Source organism: Malurus melanocephalus, unplaced genomic scaffold, assembly GCF_030028575.1.
Source record: "Malurus melanocephalus ecotype Western Australia unplaced genomic scaffold, MMel_1.1 scaffold_4, whole genome shotgun sequence".
Taxonomy (NCBI): Eukaryota; Metazoa; Chordata; class Aves; order Passeriformes; family Maluridae; genus Malurus; species Malurus melanocephalus.
The window spans coordinates 6,514,780-6,527,597 of record NW_026623236.1 but is presented as its reverse complement, the minus strand read 5'-3'; the positions used below and the strand labels follow the sequence as shown (position 1 = coordinate 6,527,597).

At 40.2% G+C, this 12,818-nt stretch overlaps 1 protein-coding gene across 2 annotated transcripts in view; it reads right to left on the bottom strand.

Annotated features, from left to right (window-relative positions):
* Positions 1 to 6,500: 6,500 nt before the first annotated feature.
* The window catches only part of PRSS35 (serine protease 35), an 8,003-nt gene continuing 1,685 nt past the window's right edge, over positions 6,501 to 12,818 (bottom strand). For both annotated transcript variants that reach the window (XM_057369632.1, XM_057369640.1), the window contains exon 2: positions 6,501 to 8,124. In XM_057369632.1, coding sequence (XP_057225615.1) covers positions 6,867 to 8,108 — 1,242 coding nt within the window. In that variant the 5' untranslated portion in view covers positions 8,109 to 8,124 and the 3' untranslated portion in view covers positions 6,501 to 6,866. The remainder of the gene's footprint in view (positions 8,125 to 12,818) is intronic.

Sequence of the window (12,818 nt, the reverse complement as noted above, 5' to 3'; positions counted from 1 at the left end):
GAGAGCAGAATGTGATGCAGAGTTGGGTTACAGGAGCTTACTGTTTCAACTCACCTTTATTAAAAACGGCTTCACACATCCTCCATGTGGATGCGGAGCAAAATGTATAAAACCTAAAGTGTCAGTGGCCACATCCTTGGAAGCCACTGTTCCTGAACACTCTATGAAGACCAGGTCTGAGCCCAAACTTACAATAAGCAGCAAGAGGTGCTTGTTGCTGTGGGATGGTGGTGGGATAGGCAACCAGCATTTTTTTTCACCACAACTCTGGAATTCATCAATGATGTCCTGCACAGACAGCCATGGCAGAAAAACCCATGTGCCTCATGTAGCTGTAAAGTCTCCATTGACTTCATGCATAAACTTTTTTCCCAAATATCCCATTGGTGCTTTTCTTAGAGATGACTTTCCCCCCTCTTTGTATTTCCCTTTGGGGTTATTTAACATTCTCTTTTATTGTATGTGTTTTGGGAGGGGAAGCCTCCTGGCATTCAAGGCCACGTTGTATCCCCACCACTGTTGGTTCATTCCTGTGCAGAGCCAAAAGTATTTAGCTGATGAATCATTCAAGAAATCACAAAGGAACTCTAAATTAAAAAACTAGTGTTGCCTTTCACTGTAAGAAAAAATAGAAATCACATTTTCTTCCGTTCAGTAAGGCGCTGGTTCATTTGCTGTTGGTCAAGGGCTTCGCCTTTGCCTTCTCTTGTCCTTTTCTCCTCCTCACTTCCAAAGAATGTCCACAGAGAGATACAGCCAGAAAGGGTCCATTGCTGTTGCTGTCTCTGGCTGCTTTCATCTTTGATTAAGCAAAGCTGCAACCAGAATTTAATCCATAAATTTGGAAATTAAAGTGGAGGGGAAGGGTGGGAGAGTGCTGCAACTGCAGCCAAAGGGCAGATGAGTAATTGTCTGAAAAGCAGCCCAATTTGGTTTCATCCAGAGCTTTCAACTCTTTCACATGGAAAAGGAGTAGAGCCTTAGCAACTGCATTAAGAATGGTGTGTAGATAATCACCAAGAAGAACAACTAAATATTTGTGTGGCTTTTCCAGTATATCTGATTTCTTTTCCTARCAATAACAACTGAGGGATTAACCATTATCAAAGTCTAAAGATATACTTAAAGTGGGAGGAAGGATGGATTTATCAGGAGAACCTGCATAATAAACGTTACAAATTGCTGCTTCTTTGAAGGATTTGAGTGTCTGTTATTTGGTGAAGACCTTTTGAACATTTGTTAAAGATGATGGGAAACAGGAATATGACTGGAAAATACCTGCACAAGGATCTGGGTTGTATGGGAACATCTTAGGGCCAAATAGACATTTGGATAAGATTCCAGTTSAAGCCCTCCAGGACCCATGGGAGTGTGTGATCCATAGCATGTTTTGGAACATATCTTCCATCAAAGAAACCGCATCCGTGCTGGTGGCTTGGGAATAGCCTGAAGAGGACACAGCTGTCACCCCTGGGTCTCTGTGTTCCCTGAACAGAGGCTGAGAAACATTTCTCAGGCACCAACACATTCTCCCAGATCGTGGCAAAAAGTAGATTTCAGCAATGAAAATATTGAGATCCTGTTATCACCCCCAAATGGACTTTGTTCCAGGTCACAAAGTTTCAATGCTGTTTAGTTCCCTGTGGTGCTCACTTCGCCCCCATATGAGGACCCACATAAGAGCTGGTGAGTAAGCCCTTGCCRGATCCCTGGTAAATATTGCTTGTATTAGACACACTGTTAATCACAGCTGTAATAATTTCTTAACTTTCCATTAAATATTTCCAGCAGCTCTTGACCTTGCCAAAAATCTCTCCTTTTACAGTCGGAGATAAGATCAGCACTGGCTTCAAGGGCACAAAGTTAAGATAATTCTAAGAACCAAGATTATATTTTGCATACTTCTAATTTAGCTTGGTTCAACAGCTTTTTAAGGCAGAAAGTATTACTGTAGAAAATAGAACTAATTATTTATTTTAGAATTAATAATGTTTGGCATAGACTATGAGTCATTTCCTTGCTGAAATAAATTTTTTTACTCATCAAATTTGCTCATGGAGTAATTATCATGAAGACAGGGAGGTTTTTTATTCCCAGAACAAATTTAAAGAGATATTAATATCTTGTAAGACCAAGTCCCAGATGATTCACTGATAAATCATTACAGGCACTTAGAGAATGAAGTTTGTGTAACACAACCATAGCTAACAAACTGCATCGTGACAGAGGAAAAGAAAAACAACAGAATATTTATTGACATAGTAAGTGCATCGTATAATATCTTAACAGAGCAAAGGTTTGCATTCATTTTCCCAAATGGTTTGTCATTTTGCACAGTTAAAAATATTATAAAGTTTTCTGTCAGTCTWAAAAAAGCTAAGAACATGAAAGAATCCTCAAAGCTACTTCTAGAGGTTTTAACCTAAATGCTCTGACACTTGAAGCAAAAGACTGGTGCAAAGGGGACCCAAATWTACTTCCAAATCCTTTGAGATTAGAGTGAAAATTGAAGCTTTCCATTTAATAACATCCTTTTTTTTTTTCCCCCCTGCAGTCATTCTTTAATCCGGGAAATTGTAGATGGAAGTATCTGTAATAATCTGTGCTTTAAAATTAGAAGCAGATGATTAAATTTCTATGAAGATGCCAAAGAAAAACAGAAGATATTTCAACAAAATTTATTGCCTAAAAATTCTAGATACAAAAAAATGGAGGCAACATTTAARTGCCTCTAATCTGAGATTTTTTGTTTGGTTCGTTGTTTTTTTTTTTACCAGTGGAGAACAGCCTTTTACAGGAATCCCAACAAAAGGTCAGGTTTGAGAAACTCCCTTTCCTTACTACACTCTTGGTGATCCAGTGTGCTGGGAGGTTCATCCTGCCAAACCTTTTGGTCAGATCTGATGCTTTCCAAGGACCCTAAATGAACAGAAGCATAATCCCTACGAACTCAGGTGTGGATTGTAGATCAGGGTCAAAATCCCCTGCCTGCTAGTGGTCCCTGCCACAGCCTGAGTCCTCTCACAGCCCTTTCCTTGTTGCTGTTGGCTGGGAAAAAATGCTAGTGAAAAATTGGTCATAAAACTTGTGAATTTCTCGTCTTAAATCATACTATAAAGTCTCTACCAGCTGTCTACTCTTTCTCGCAACAGGTCCCTCTGCTACCTTGCAGCCATTTCATCTGTTACTTTGCACACTTTCTTTATCCCTTGAATGCCATCTCCATCCTCCTCATCTTCCGTACCATCTACTTGTTCTCTCTTTCTCTTTTGTTTGCTGTTTGSTGCCAGGTCATCCCTTACCAGCAGATTAGAAAGAACTCCCCAGCTGCTTCTCTCCTCCACATGTGGATGAGTTTTTTTGTTTTTTTTTTTAACTTAAGCCATATTTGTGCTGATTCATACTCCATACAGACACACAAATCTGCAAAATTAAGATGGCAAATCATAAACTAAGTGAGCTTCTTTAGCAATCATTAAAGCATTGGGTACTCTATACCTCATATGACAGAAATMATTTTCTCACATGTTGTGCTTTTCTTTTGTTAAGATAATACAAACTTAGACTTTTCACACTGCAGATAACCCCCTTAACTTCCACTGTGTATCTCAGAGCCTAAGATTACACATGTACAAATACTTTACAGAAACTCATCTGGGTCTGTTAAAGGCTTGCATTASAGGTTTATCTTTGGCCCAGAAAAAAACTGATTTGTTCATTTTATAAATTCCAGTAGCCCCCAAGCAGAAAAGGGATTTGACTGAGTTTGTTTTTTCCTAAGGCTAGGAATACAGTTAAAGAAGAAGACCTATTATACCAACTCTTATGGAAAAGCACCAGTACTGATGAAAAGAAATTATGTTCAGCTTGGTACCTGGGAGAGGAAAAATCCTTTAGGGAAAAAGCACAAGGGCTGGAAACCCAGCTTTGATGCTGATGTCGTAGAYGACAGCAAGAGCTGGTCTACTGAGATCGTATTTTCCTCCTCATATTTTCTCATCGATAATTAGATCGTAACTGCAGGTTTTTAAGAAAATCTGAGGTGGTCATGGCTCAGAAATCCTTGTCCCATTTGCAATGGTGGGTACCAAGAGCCCTATCCTGGGATCATRTGTAAGTACTTGATTTATGAACTATTCCAGAAGTTCATAAATAGGTAATCACAGTGTCTGCATAAAGCATTTCCTTCTCTGTTAGGCTAAGTGGAAGATTGAAATGTTGCTTAGCAGAGACAACAGGAATAACATTTTTTCTGTGTCTTCTTGTACCTGCATTCTGTGGCCTGAAGATGCTGACTCAATCAAAACAACACCCATTCTGCAAGCCTGTAAATTTGCATGTGTTTGTGCATGTGCACACAGACACAGAGGTTTGTTTGTTTGTTTTTAATTAATTTTTGCTCTGGCAACTCTTTAATCACTTAATTTTTGCTCTGGCAACTCTTTAATTGCTAAGTACCACAAAATGAAGTACTGAGCATCTAGTATTTATTCTCTGAAAACAAAGTTTTTGTCTACCTGGTATGAGAACCTCAGGTTGTGGCTGAGATATTWACAACAGATGATTATTATAACAGAACCGTTTGAAAACTGACCTCAACATTTTTCATTCTTACCTTGCTCCCAATGCCCAAACTGATAAAGAAATAGATTTTGTTTCTTCTCCAAAGGAGCACACCTAAATATGACTCAGCAAAACAGTTTCAGACCCAAATCAACAATGACAATAATTGTAAAAATATCCATGGACCKGGGTTCTCTCATATTAAATTAATGATGCAGTACCTTATTTGTTACAGTAACTATGGAAAAAGGCACTTTAGAAAACATTACAGAGCTTACTGAAGAAAATTATAGGTCTGTTTCATAGAGCGAGAGTATTAATTACTGGATTGAGGTGATTTAAAATTACTGTTAGCAAAGCTACATGTGTTCATAGAGATGTTAACAACAATAAAAAATAATTAACCCTAAAATCTTAGAGATTTATTTCTAAATTTTTAAAATTATTATTAGTTTCCTGCAAACAATCACACAAAAAAAAAATTAAATAAAAAAAAAAGAAGAAAAGTTGAGTGTTCCCTGGAAAGGTTGACATTAAAAGAGACAGTTTCCTTTAAAGCGAGATCTCTTCCAATTAATGAAATATTGTTAGGGTTATGATAAGGAAACAAGTCTTAAATTGTTATGCTTTGGCAATAATATGTCAAAGAAAATTCCCTGCACATTCAATGTGTCAGGTTATCCATTTTAATTTATCTACCAAAAAAGTAGGTTATTTAAAATCATCTTATTTCATCAAAAGATATTACAAGCATGTTTTAAAGATACCAACAAAAAAATGATATTTTTAATCTTGTTGTATTTTTTTCTCTTGCACAGGAAGAAAATGTAWTTTGGTCAGCATAAATTTATGGTAAAAAAATTTTAAATGTTAAGGTGGTAAATATTCTAAAAATATTGAAACCCAAAGCATATGATCAGAAAGGCACAGTGTCTTTTTTATGTTATTAGATTAATGTAGCACCATAAYAATTCTGTGTACTTCAAAATCTTGACATAAAATAAAAGATATAAACTTGTATAGCAATCAACAAAAATTTTTAAGAAGATGGTTTGAGTGTAAAAGTCAAGCTCAGTTTGTGTCTTCATTAAATACGTGGCTCCACAAACATATTGAACCAAATTATTTGCTAACTACTGCTACTATCTAACAAGATACCTTTTATAATGCACAGGATAGTTCTACCATTCAGAAGGTGCTGCAAATTAGTTAGGAGAAATTTTTAGTTAACCTTGTAAATCCTGTTGAGGTGGAGTCTGAATATAACATTAAAGCCACCCACTTTGCAAAACTTCATAAAGCCAAACTAAAATATTGATTTCCAGCTCCCAGACTAATACATGCTATCCTATCTATGAAGCTGAACTCGTATAAAAGTAATTTATAAAAACTGAAGAAATGTTTAGCACCCAAAAAATATATCATCTGTGAAGCTCCAAATGATTGTCAAGTAGCCACTTCAGGAGTCAGTGACTTCTCCCAGTGGTAAAGCTAAATCTTTGACTAGAAACTAAACCTACAGCTCTCCAAATACTAATTGGAAGGCAAATGCGTGTGTTTAAGACTTCTATAGCTTCTCAAAGAACATTTAAAGGCATTAAACTATGTCCAGACGTGTCTTTCCAAACATGGAAACTTCTATTTTGTTAATTTCTTTTTTGCTGTTTTTACTGAGCGATGAAGTGAAACTTGTCTTTAATGTGTAACTCTCAGCTACATAAATTTGGAATTTCCATGGGAGCATTCCTGCAGCAACCAAAAGAGGAAATTTCCCAGACTAACAATCGTGAATTATTCCACTGCTTCTCAACATGGAGCTTTAGAGAAAGACAGAAAAATGCCTTGTTCTCATGCCATTCTCTGAATCATCCTGCACATACAGTATCATGCTATATGCACAACTTGCATTTGAAGAATTGGAACAGAACCCTGAAAAAAAAAAAAAAAAAAGATATTGTTTAATAATACCAGTTTGAGATGTTTCAACCCATCCCCTGGGGAAAAAAAGTGACAAACAGGTGCAGTCATTTTTTTTCCCTCATGAATGACTTGAATTTATCACAATTGCAAACATAAATATAGTTTGGGATTTTAAGTGCATATCTAGGTTGATTACAATTAGAAATATTTTTTCTGACAATCCTACCCCTCCCCCAGAAATTCAGCATTCCTCAAGTCACCATAGCACTACTTAAGAGCTTTGAGTTCAAAAGCATTCTGATGTGATGTTCTTCCAGTAACTGTGGTGGCCGACTTTCACTCTATGGCAGTGCAGGTGCTAAGCAAGTGAGGTTCAGCTCTCTTCAGCCTAGTGTGCAATTCTCATCATTCCCATGTATCCAGAAGCAAATTTGGGCATATTTGAGAGGAGTAATTCGTACTGCTACATTGTAATCCTGCTGTTCACCATTGATGTCCACCCACTGATGGCCTGAGTAAACAGCGATGATCTTGCGTTTCCACTTCTTTTTGTTTGGCTCCTTAAGGCGGAGATAGATGCCAGAACCTGTGGAGCCAGGCTCAGCATCACAGTACTGATAAAACAGATCATTGGACTCATCAGAAATGCTACAAAATCTATACACTAGCTGCCCAGAGCGATCATTGTCAAAACCCGAGAAGTGGATCATGCTCCCAGGCATCATTTTGATTGTTGGGCTGATTCCCAGCTCCATRTATTTCCTTTTGTGGGGACGCTTGAGCTCAAGAACTGCGTAATCATAATCCAGAGCAATATCCCCAGAGACACYCTTAAACCAGCCTTTTGGGATGTGGGTACTCTTCACCCGTGTCCACTGGAAGGAAGGTGTGCTATCTGAGCTCTCTTGCTTCCTCCCAGATCTCCTCTGCTTTCTCCCATCACCTTTGGATTGTCGCCTTGATTCTGTGGTGGCTTTGGGATCCTCTTTGGCCGCAGAAATGTCTCTCCTGCTTCTCCTAGCGCCTTTGCGTTTCCTGCCGYTGCCTCTGGATTTTGTCTTCATGAGGCCCACCCTCAGCCTTTTGCTGCCCTTAACATAATCCTTGCCRTTGTGCAGACAGTGRGCTGCTGTGAGCACGTGCTTGGGGGAAACCAGAATGCCACTGCAGCCTGTGGAGATCTTGACAGCTGTGTTGAACGGAAAGTTGGTCATAAACTTCTTGTCATAGATGCTGAACCTGCTGTCTGTTCCATAAATCTGCCTCTTCTTCCTCGAAGGCCTTCGGGTGGTTGTGTTCCCAGCTGGGTCAGGCACTGCCCCAAGGACATTCACTTCTGTCAGGGTCCGTGTGCCATTTTCAAAAACAGTCTCGTAGGATAAGAGGTTCTTCAAGTCAGACAAGCTTGGCACTGGCAGTTTTCTCTGACATTCAATCCCACATACGCTGTTCAGCTCTAATTCTGTATTTGCTTCAAATTTAGGGCTGTCAAGGGAGAAAGTTCTTTCTCTCACAATCTGGGGAATCTTCTTTAAGTGCCAAGTAAAATCTTGTTCAGTTTCTGTTCCATTGCTGACACCCAATATAGGTATGAAAAATATGAATAGCAGTAACATGTGCTCCATTTTATTTTAATTTTTTCTAAAACAAGAAAGAGACATTTGAAAATACACTTTGGAAATGAAAGCAGGTATCTTAGTATATTCTAAGTATAATCATGCAAGTTTAGAACTGACATCAGTGGAACAGAATTCTACACTCTGCTCAAAATAGAAATGCCTCAGATATTCCCTGTATTGCCTCTGACTCTCCCAATGGTTTCTAGCACGATGGATGCAGACAATTCAGCTGAGYTACCTACTGGAAGGGGAAACCAACTGAGTTTTACCTGTTTTTCCCTCAGTGGGCAGGAGTCTGAGTCATTCCACTTGACAGAGTGCCATGGTTTTATTTATTCTATAGGAATGTGGTTAGATATGATGTTTCTGTTTCTCTTTTCTATAGTTATATGGTTGAAATCATTAAAAAMCCCCAGTGTATTCAAAAGTTGGGATCCAAGCAGCGATGGATAGACAGAGTTCACTCATGAGACTTAGGACCCCTTAGGAAACCAGACCAATTGTGCTCTTTCATGTGGTGACCAAAATGTGGCTTTAACTGGCTTAAAAGAAAGCAGTGGTTCTCCACTACCCACCCAGCTGAGAACTATGAATGTGCCCATATGAGAAATGGCACTTTGCTAACTGTTATCCCAAGGAAACAAGGTCTCCTAGGATAGACAGACAAGTGAGGAAAGCCTGATGCTGCTGGTGTAGGGGAGTCTCCTGGTTTCATACACACACAGCAAAGCTCAACTGAGTGGGAGGGACAAGTCTGGTTACTCATCACATGCCTTTTTCAGGATCCCACAAAGACTGTAAGAACTGTGATGTCTGTGCTTTATGGAATGTCATGTGCCACATGTGGAGTGCCCCACCTAGATGGGGTGATGCAGCATACCAAGAGCTAATACTTTAAATGGGAAAGATAAAAAGCAAAATTATTCCCATCTGTAGTTGAAAAACATGCAGGAAATATGTAAAATTGTTAGAAGTCCATGGCAGAGCCAGAAACTGAACGCAGAACTCTTGATTCTGAGCTCAACACATTACTGAAAAGACCATTTTTCTCCCTTGGCAGCATTGATGTCAGTGGCATTATCCAGCTGGCAGCTGCCACTGGGAAACCTGTGCTCAGTTCCAACATCCTTCATTCCAATTACATGGAAACCTCAGCAGTGAAGGAAGAAAGGGACTATGATTAAACTTTAAAAGCCAAGCAATTGAAGGATTTGTGTGTGGTTAAGCTCTCTGGTTTATATGGCAGTGGCAGTGGAGGTTGGGGAAAACATAACCATTTTTCTTAATTTTAGTTTAGAATAATTCAAGTGGTGCTCTCCAGTGACACAGCCTGGCTACAGGCTAGCTGAAGATCTAGCATGAAAAATAGGGGCATGTGTGCAACATGGAAGAAAGAAATGGGAACACCACTTTTAAAGCTGTATAATGGACCAGTGACTCTTATGATTTTTGAGGCATCTTTACCCTATAGACATATTTGTTTACTATAGAAAGTAATATTTTTTTTTTTTTTTTGCTAAGCAAGCACTACAGCTCAACCACAGCTTGTTGCTTCGGATGCCAGATTCAGAGGGTGGATTTGTTTTAGCACAGTTTTGACACTTTTCACCTTTGCCAGTATGGAACACCAACTTTGACCTCAAGTCCACTTACTAAGACATATATCTATATCTATCTATCAATCTATCTATCTATCTATCTATCTATCTATCTATCTATCTATCTATCTATCTATCTATCTATATCTTTATCTATATCTACACCACAGTTTACAATGAAAAGAAACCCTCCCTGACTTTAAATTAGCTGGCTCAGATTTTGGAGAAGATGTGTGGACTTTCCTAAGACATCTGGAGATACAATGACTCACAGGTCTGAGCTCTCTGGTGTATGTGGTCATATGAAAAGATATCTGAAGGTTTTGAAAGCAGAGCAGAATCACTCCAGGCGCAAGATTTTGTAGAGCAACACCAGTCAAGGTTACTGGTATAGCAGAAATCTGCACTTTTAAACATTAACTTTGATATACAAAGTTACCTTCAAAGTGTTGGTTCAATTATTGCTGAACTAAATACTAAATCTGAGGAAGAATGACAGTTTTACGTATTGATGGGTAAGTTAGAAGGTGTCAAAATAAAAAAAAATACTATAACAAGAACATAAAAATACCTTCCTGACCTGACCAAAGGTCTGCCTGGCCTAAAATCCTATTTCTGACACTGGCAAAATGTGGTTGCCTTGGGTAAAGGATAGGAATAGGGCAACCACATTTGCCCCTCCTCCCTCATAGTTTCTTAACTTACAACCAGTTGTACCTGATGMACTTTAAAGCAGAGGTGGTTTCTGYAGTGWAAGGRAACCTTAGTGATTTCTCTTCCCTTAACAATCTTCCCTTGAACACATACAAAATTTTGTAGCCATAATAGTCTGTGTCTAGGGGTTCCACAGCTTAACTACATRTTGTATGACAAAGCATCTCCTCTTCTTTATTGTCAACCTGTCACAAACTAGCATGATCTGAGAATAAATAATGTGATATTAATGTAGAAAAAATGGTTTAAATTTGCTTTGTCCTATTATAGCTGCTGAACAAGACAGTTCTTCTGTCAGCCTCAAGAATGCTTTTGCTATTTTTCCCTAGAATACTCCTCCCTTTCTCAGCTCTTCCTCGGGTCTAGGATATTTGATAGTCYTCTGTAGCTGAACTTTGTGGGCCATAAGGAAAGTTCAGCCACTAACTGCTAGTTAGTAAGAAAGTCTTAGAAAGTCTGGGTTGATGTCATTCCACTGTGATGGCTGAAGTCTTCCCAGTTGGACTCATTACTAAGTTTATAGAGAAGTCCATTKTTTTCTCTGTGCTTTATAGAGAGACTTTCTTCAAGCAAATGGGTGGAGTACTATGGCTCCTTTCTGCCCCTCTTTAAAAAGAAGGGAAAAAAACAGTCAAAGCACAGAACCTTCAATAGATGCCTTGGAGCCTTCCATTTGAAACACGATACTCAAGTGCTCGCTGCTTACAAAGGCAGTCTTGGAAGCCAAGATTTTCTTCTTTTATAATGAACCACTTGTCACTGGGAATGAACTGACTACACTTCAGGACAACTGGAAGCAGTTCAAGCTGAGGAGCTTGATAAACAAGGTAATTTTCTTTACAGACCAGAGCAGTGGTCCTGCTAGGAGTGTTGTCATTTCCAGCCCTGCATTCAGGACCTATTTACTGACCCCATTTCTGCTGTTTAAAGGAGGCCAGCTCCGAGCACAAGGCAATGTCAGCAGTTGCCATGGCCTGGTAACAGGAGAGAGAACACAGCCTCCAGGGGGAGGAGGAAGTGTCCTGACCAGGCTACAACAGCGAATTGCAGCAAAAAAAAACTCAATATTGTCACCCTATCTGCTGTTACCCTTCCTACCCTTCTCCACTCTTCCTCCAAACCCCAAGATGCTCTGCTCTCTCCTTTTCTTCACTTCTTTCCCATACACATTTTGGGTTGGCTTACAGTAATTGGAATCCTTGAGTCAGCTCTTTAGGTAGGACAAATTGCTTTAGAGAAGACAGGATAGAAACCAGAAAGTGAGAGAAATCCCCAGCTACATGAAAATGTTGAAATTCTTCCTCCAGTTCCCAAACTCAGCTGATAACAGGACTCCCTATTTGGTGGCATTCCAGCTGCCAGGCATACCCATACAAGTAAAACTATTTTCAGTTCTCCTCACTTCTTGCTTCCAACATCAAATCTTTCAGCAGGACAAACAGGATAAAACCTACCTAACTTTTCAGGATCTCCTTCAAATATTTTGCCATAACCTACCTTACTCCAGCTAAACGCATCTCAGATGCTCAGGAGAAGGCTCACAGTCAAGCAGAACTATAGCAGGTTTCTCYTCAGGATACCATAGAGGGAATTTACATGTGAGTGTAGCTCAGACAGGAGAAGAGTTCAGTCCAGCTTCCTGGCAGTGTTTTATCTCAGCCTGTTCAGTGCAGACTCTACCCTGGGGTTTCATTCCTCTTGTAGGAAAGTCAACATATTTCAAACTAAAAATATTTCAGGCCACAAAATTCCAGAGGCTGCTATACTAACCATCTCCTTAATGTGCTTTTGGCTTTATTCTTGAAATGACCTGTAAGGTGGAATTCACAGTTCTACTCTAACAAAGCAAAATAGAGAACAAATTTTTGAAATCTCACGTTCCCTGGAAGAAACATTTCCCTAATCTTATCTTTCACTAACTCTCCTTCCCTCCTCTAGGTGCGCTCGCTCCTCATAGTGATGCATGGGTGTTGTCCTCCTCTCTGGCTTGCAGGAAAAAACCCACTGCGGCTCCTGGCTCTTACAAAATCTAGGCAGCTTCAGTACGCAAAGGAAGAACTAAATTTACACATCGGGCGTGACAGCYCATTTCTGAAATCACACACGCTGGGAAAATAGAGGACGCGGGATTAAGSGGCTCCGGGACAGGGCTGCCCCTCTCCCGCAGTCCCCGCCGCGGCCGCGGGGCGGCGCTCCCGGACAGGCGGCAGCGGCTCCGTGCCCGGCTGCAGCCCCCGCGTCCCGGGCCGCTCCTCCCGACCCTCCCCATCCCCGGGCTCCGCTCCCCGCTCCTCCGGGCCGCTCCTCCCGACCCTCCCCATCCCCGGGCTCCTCTCCCCGCTCCTCCGGGCGGGTTCCTCCCGACCCTCCCCATCCCCGGGCTCCTCTCCCCGCTCCTCCGGGC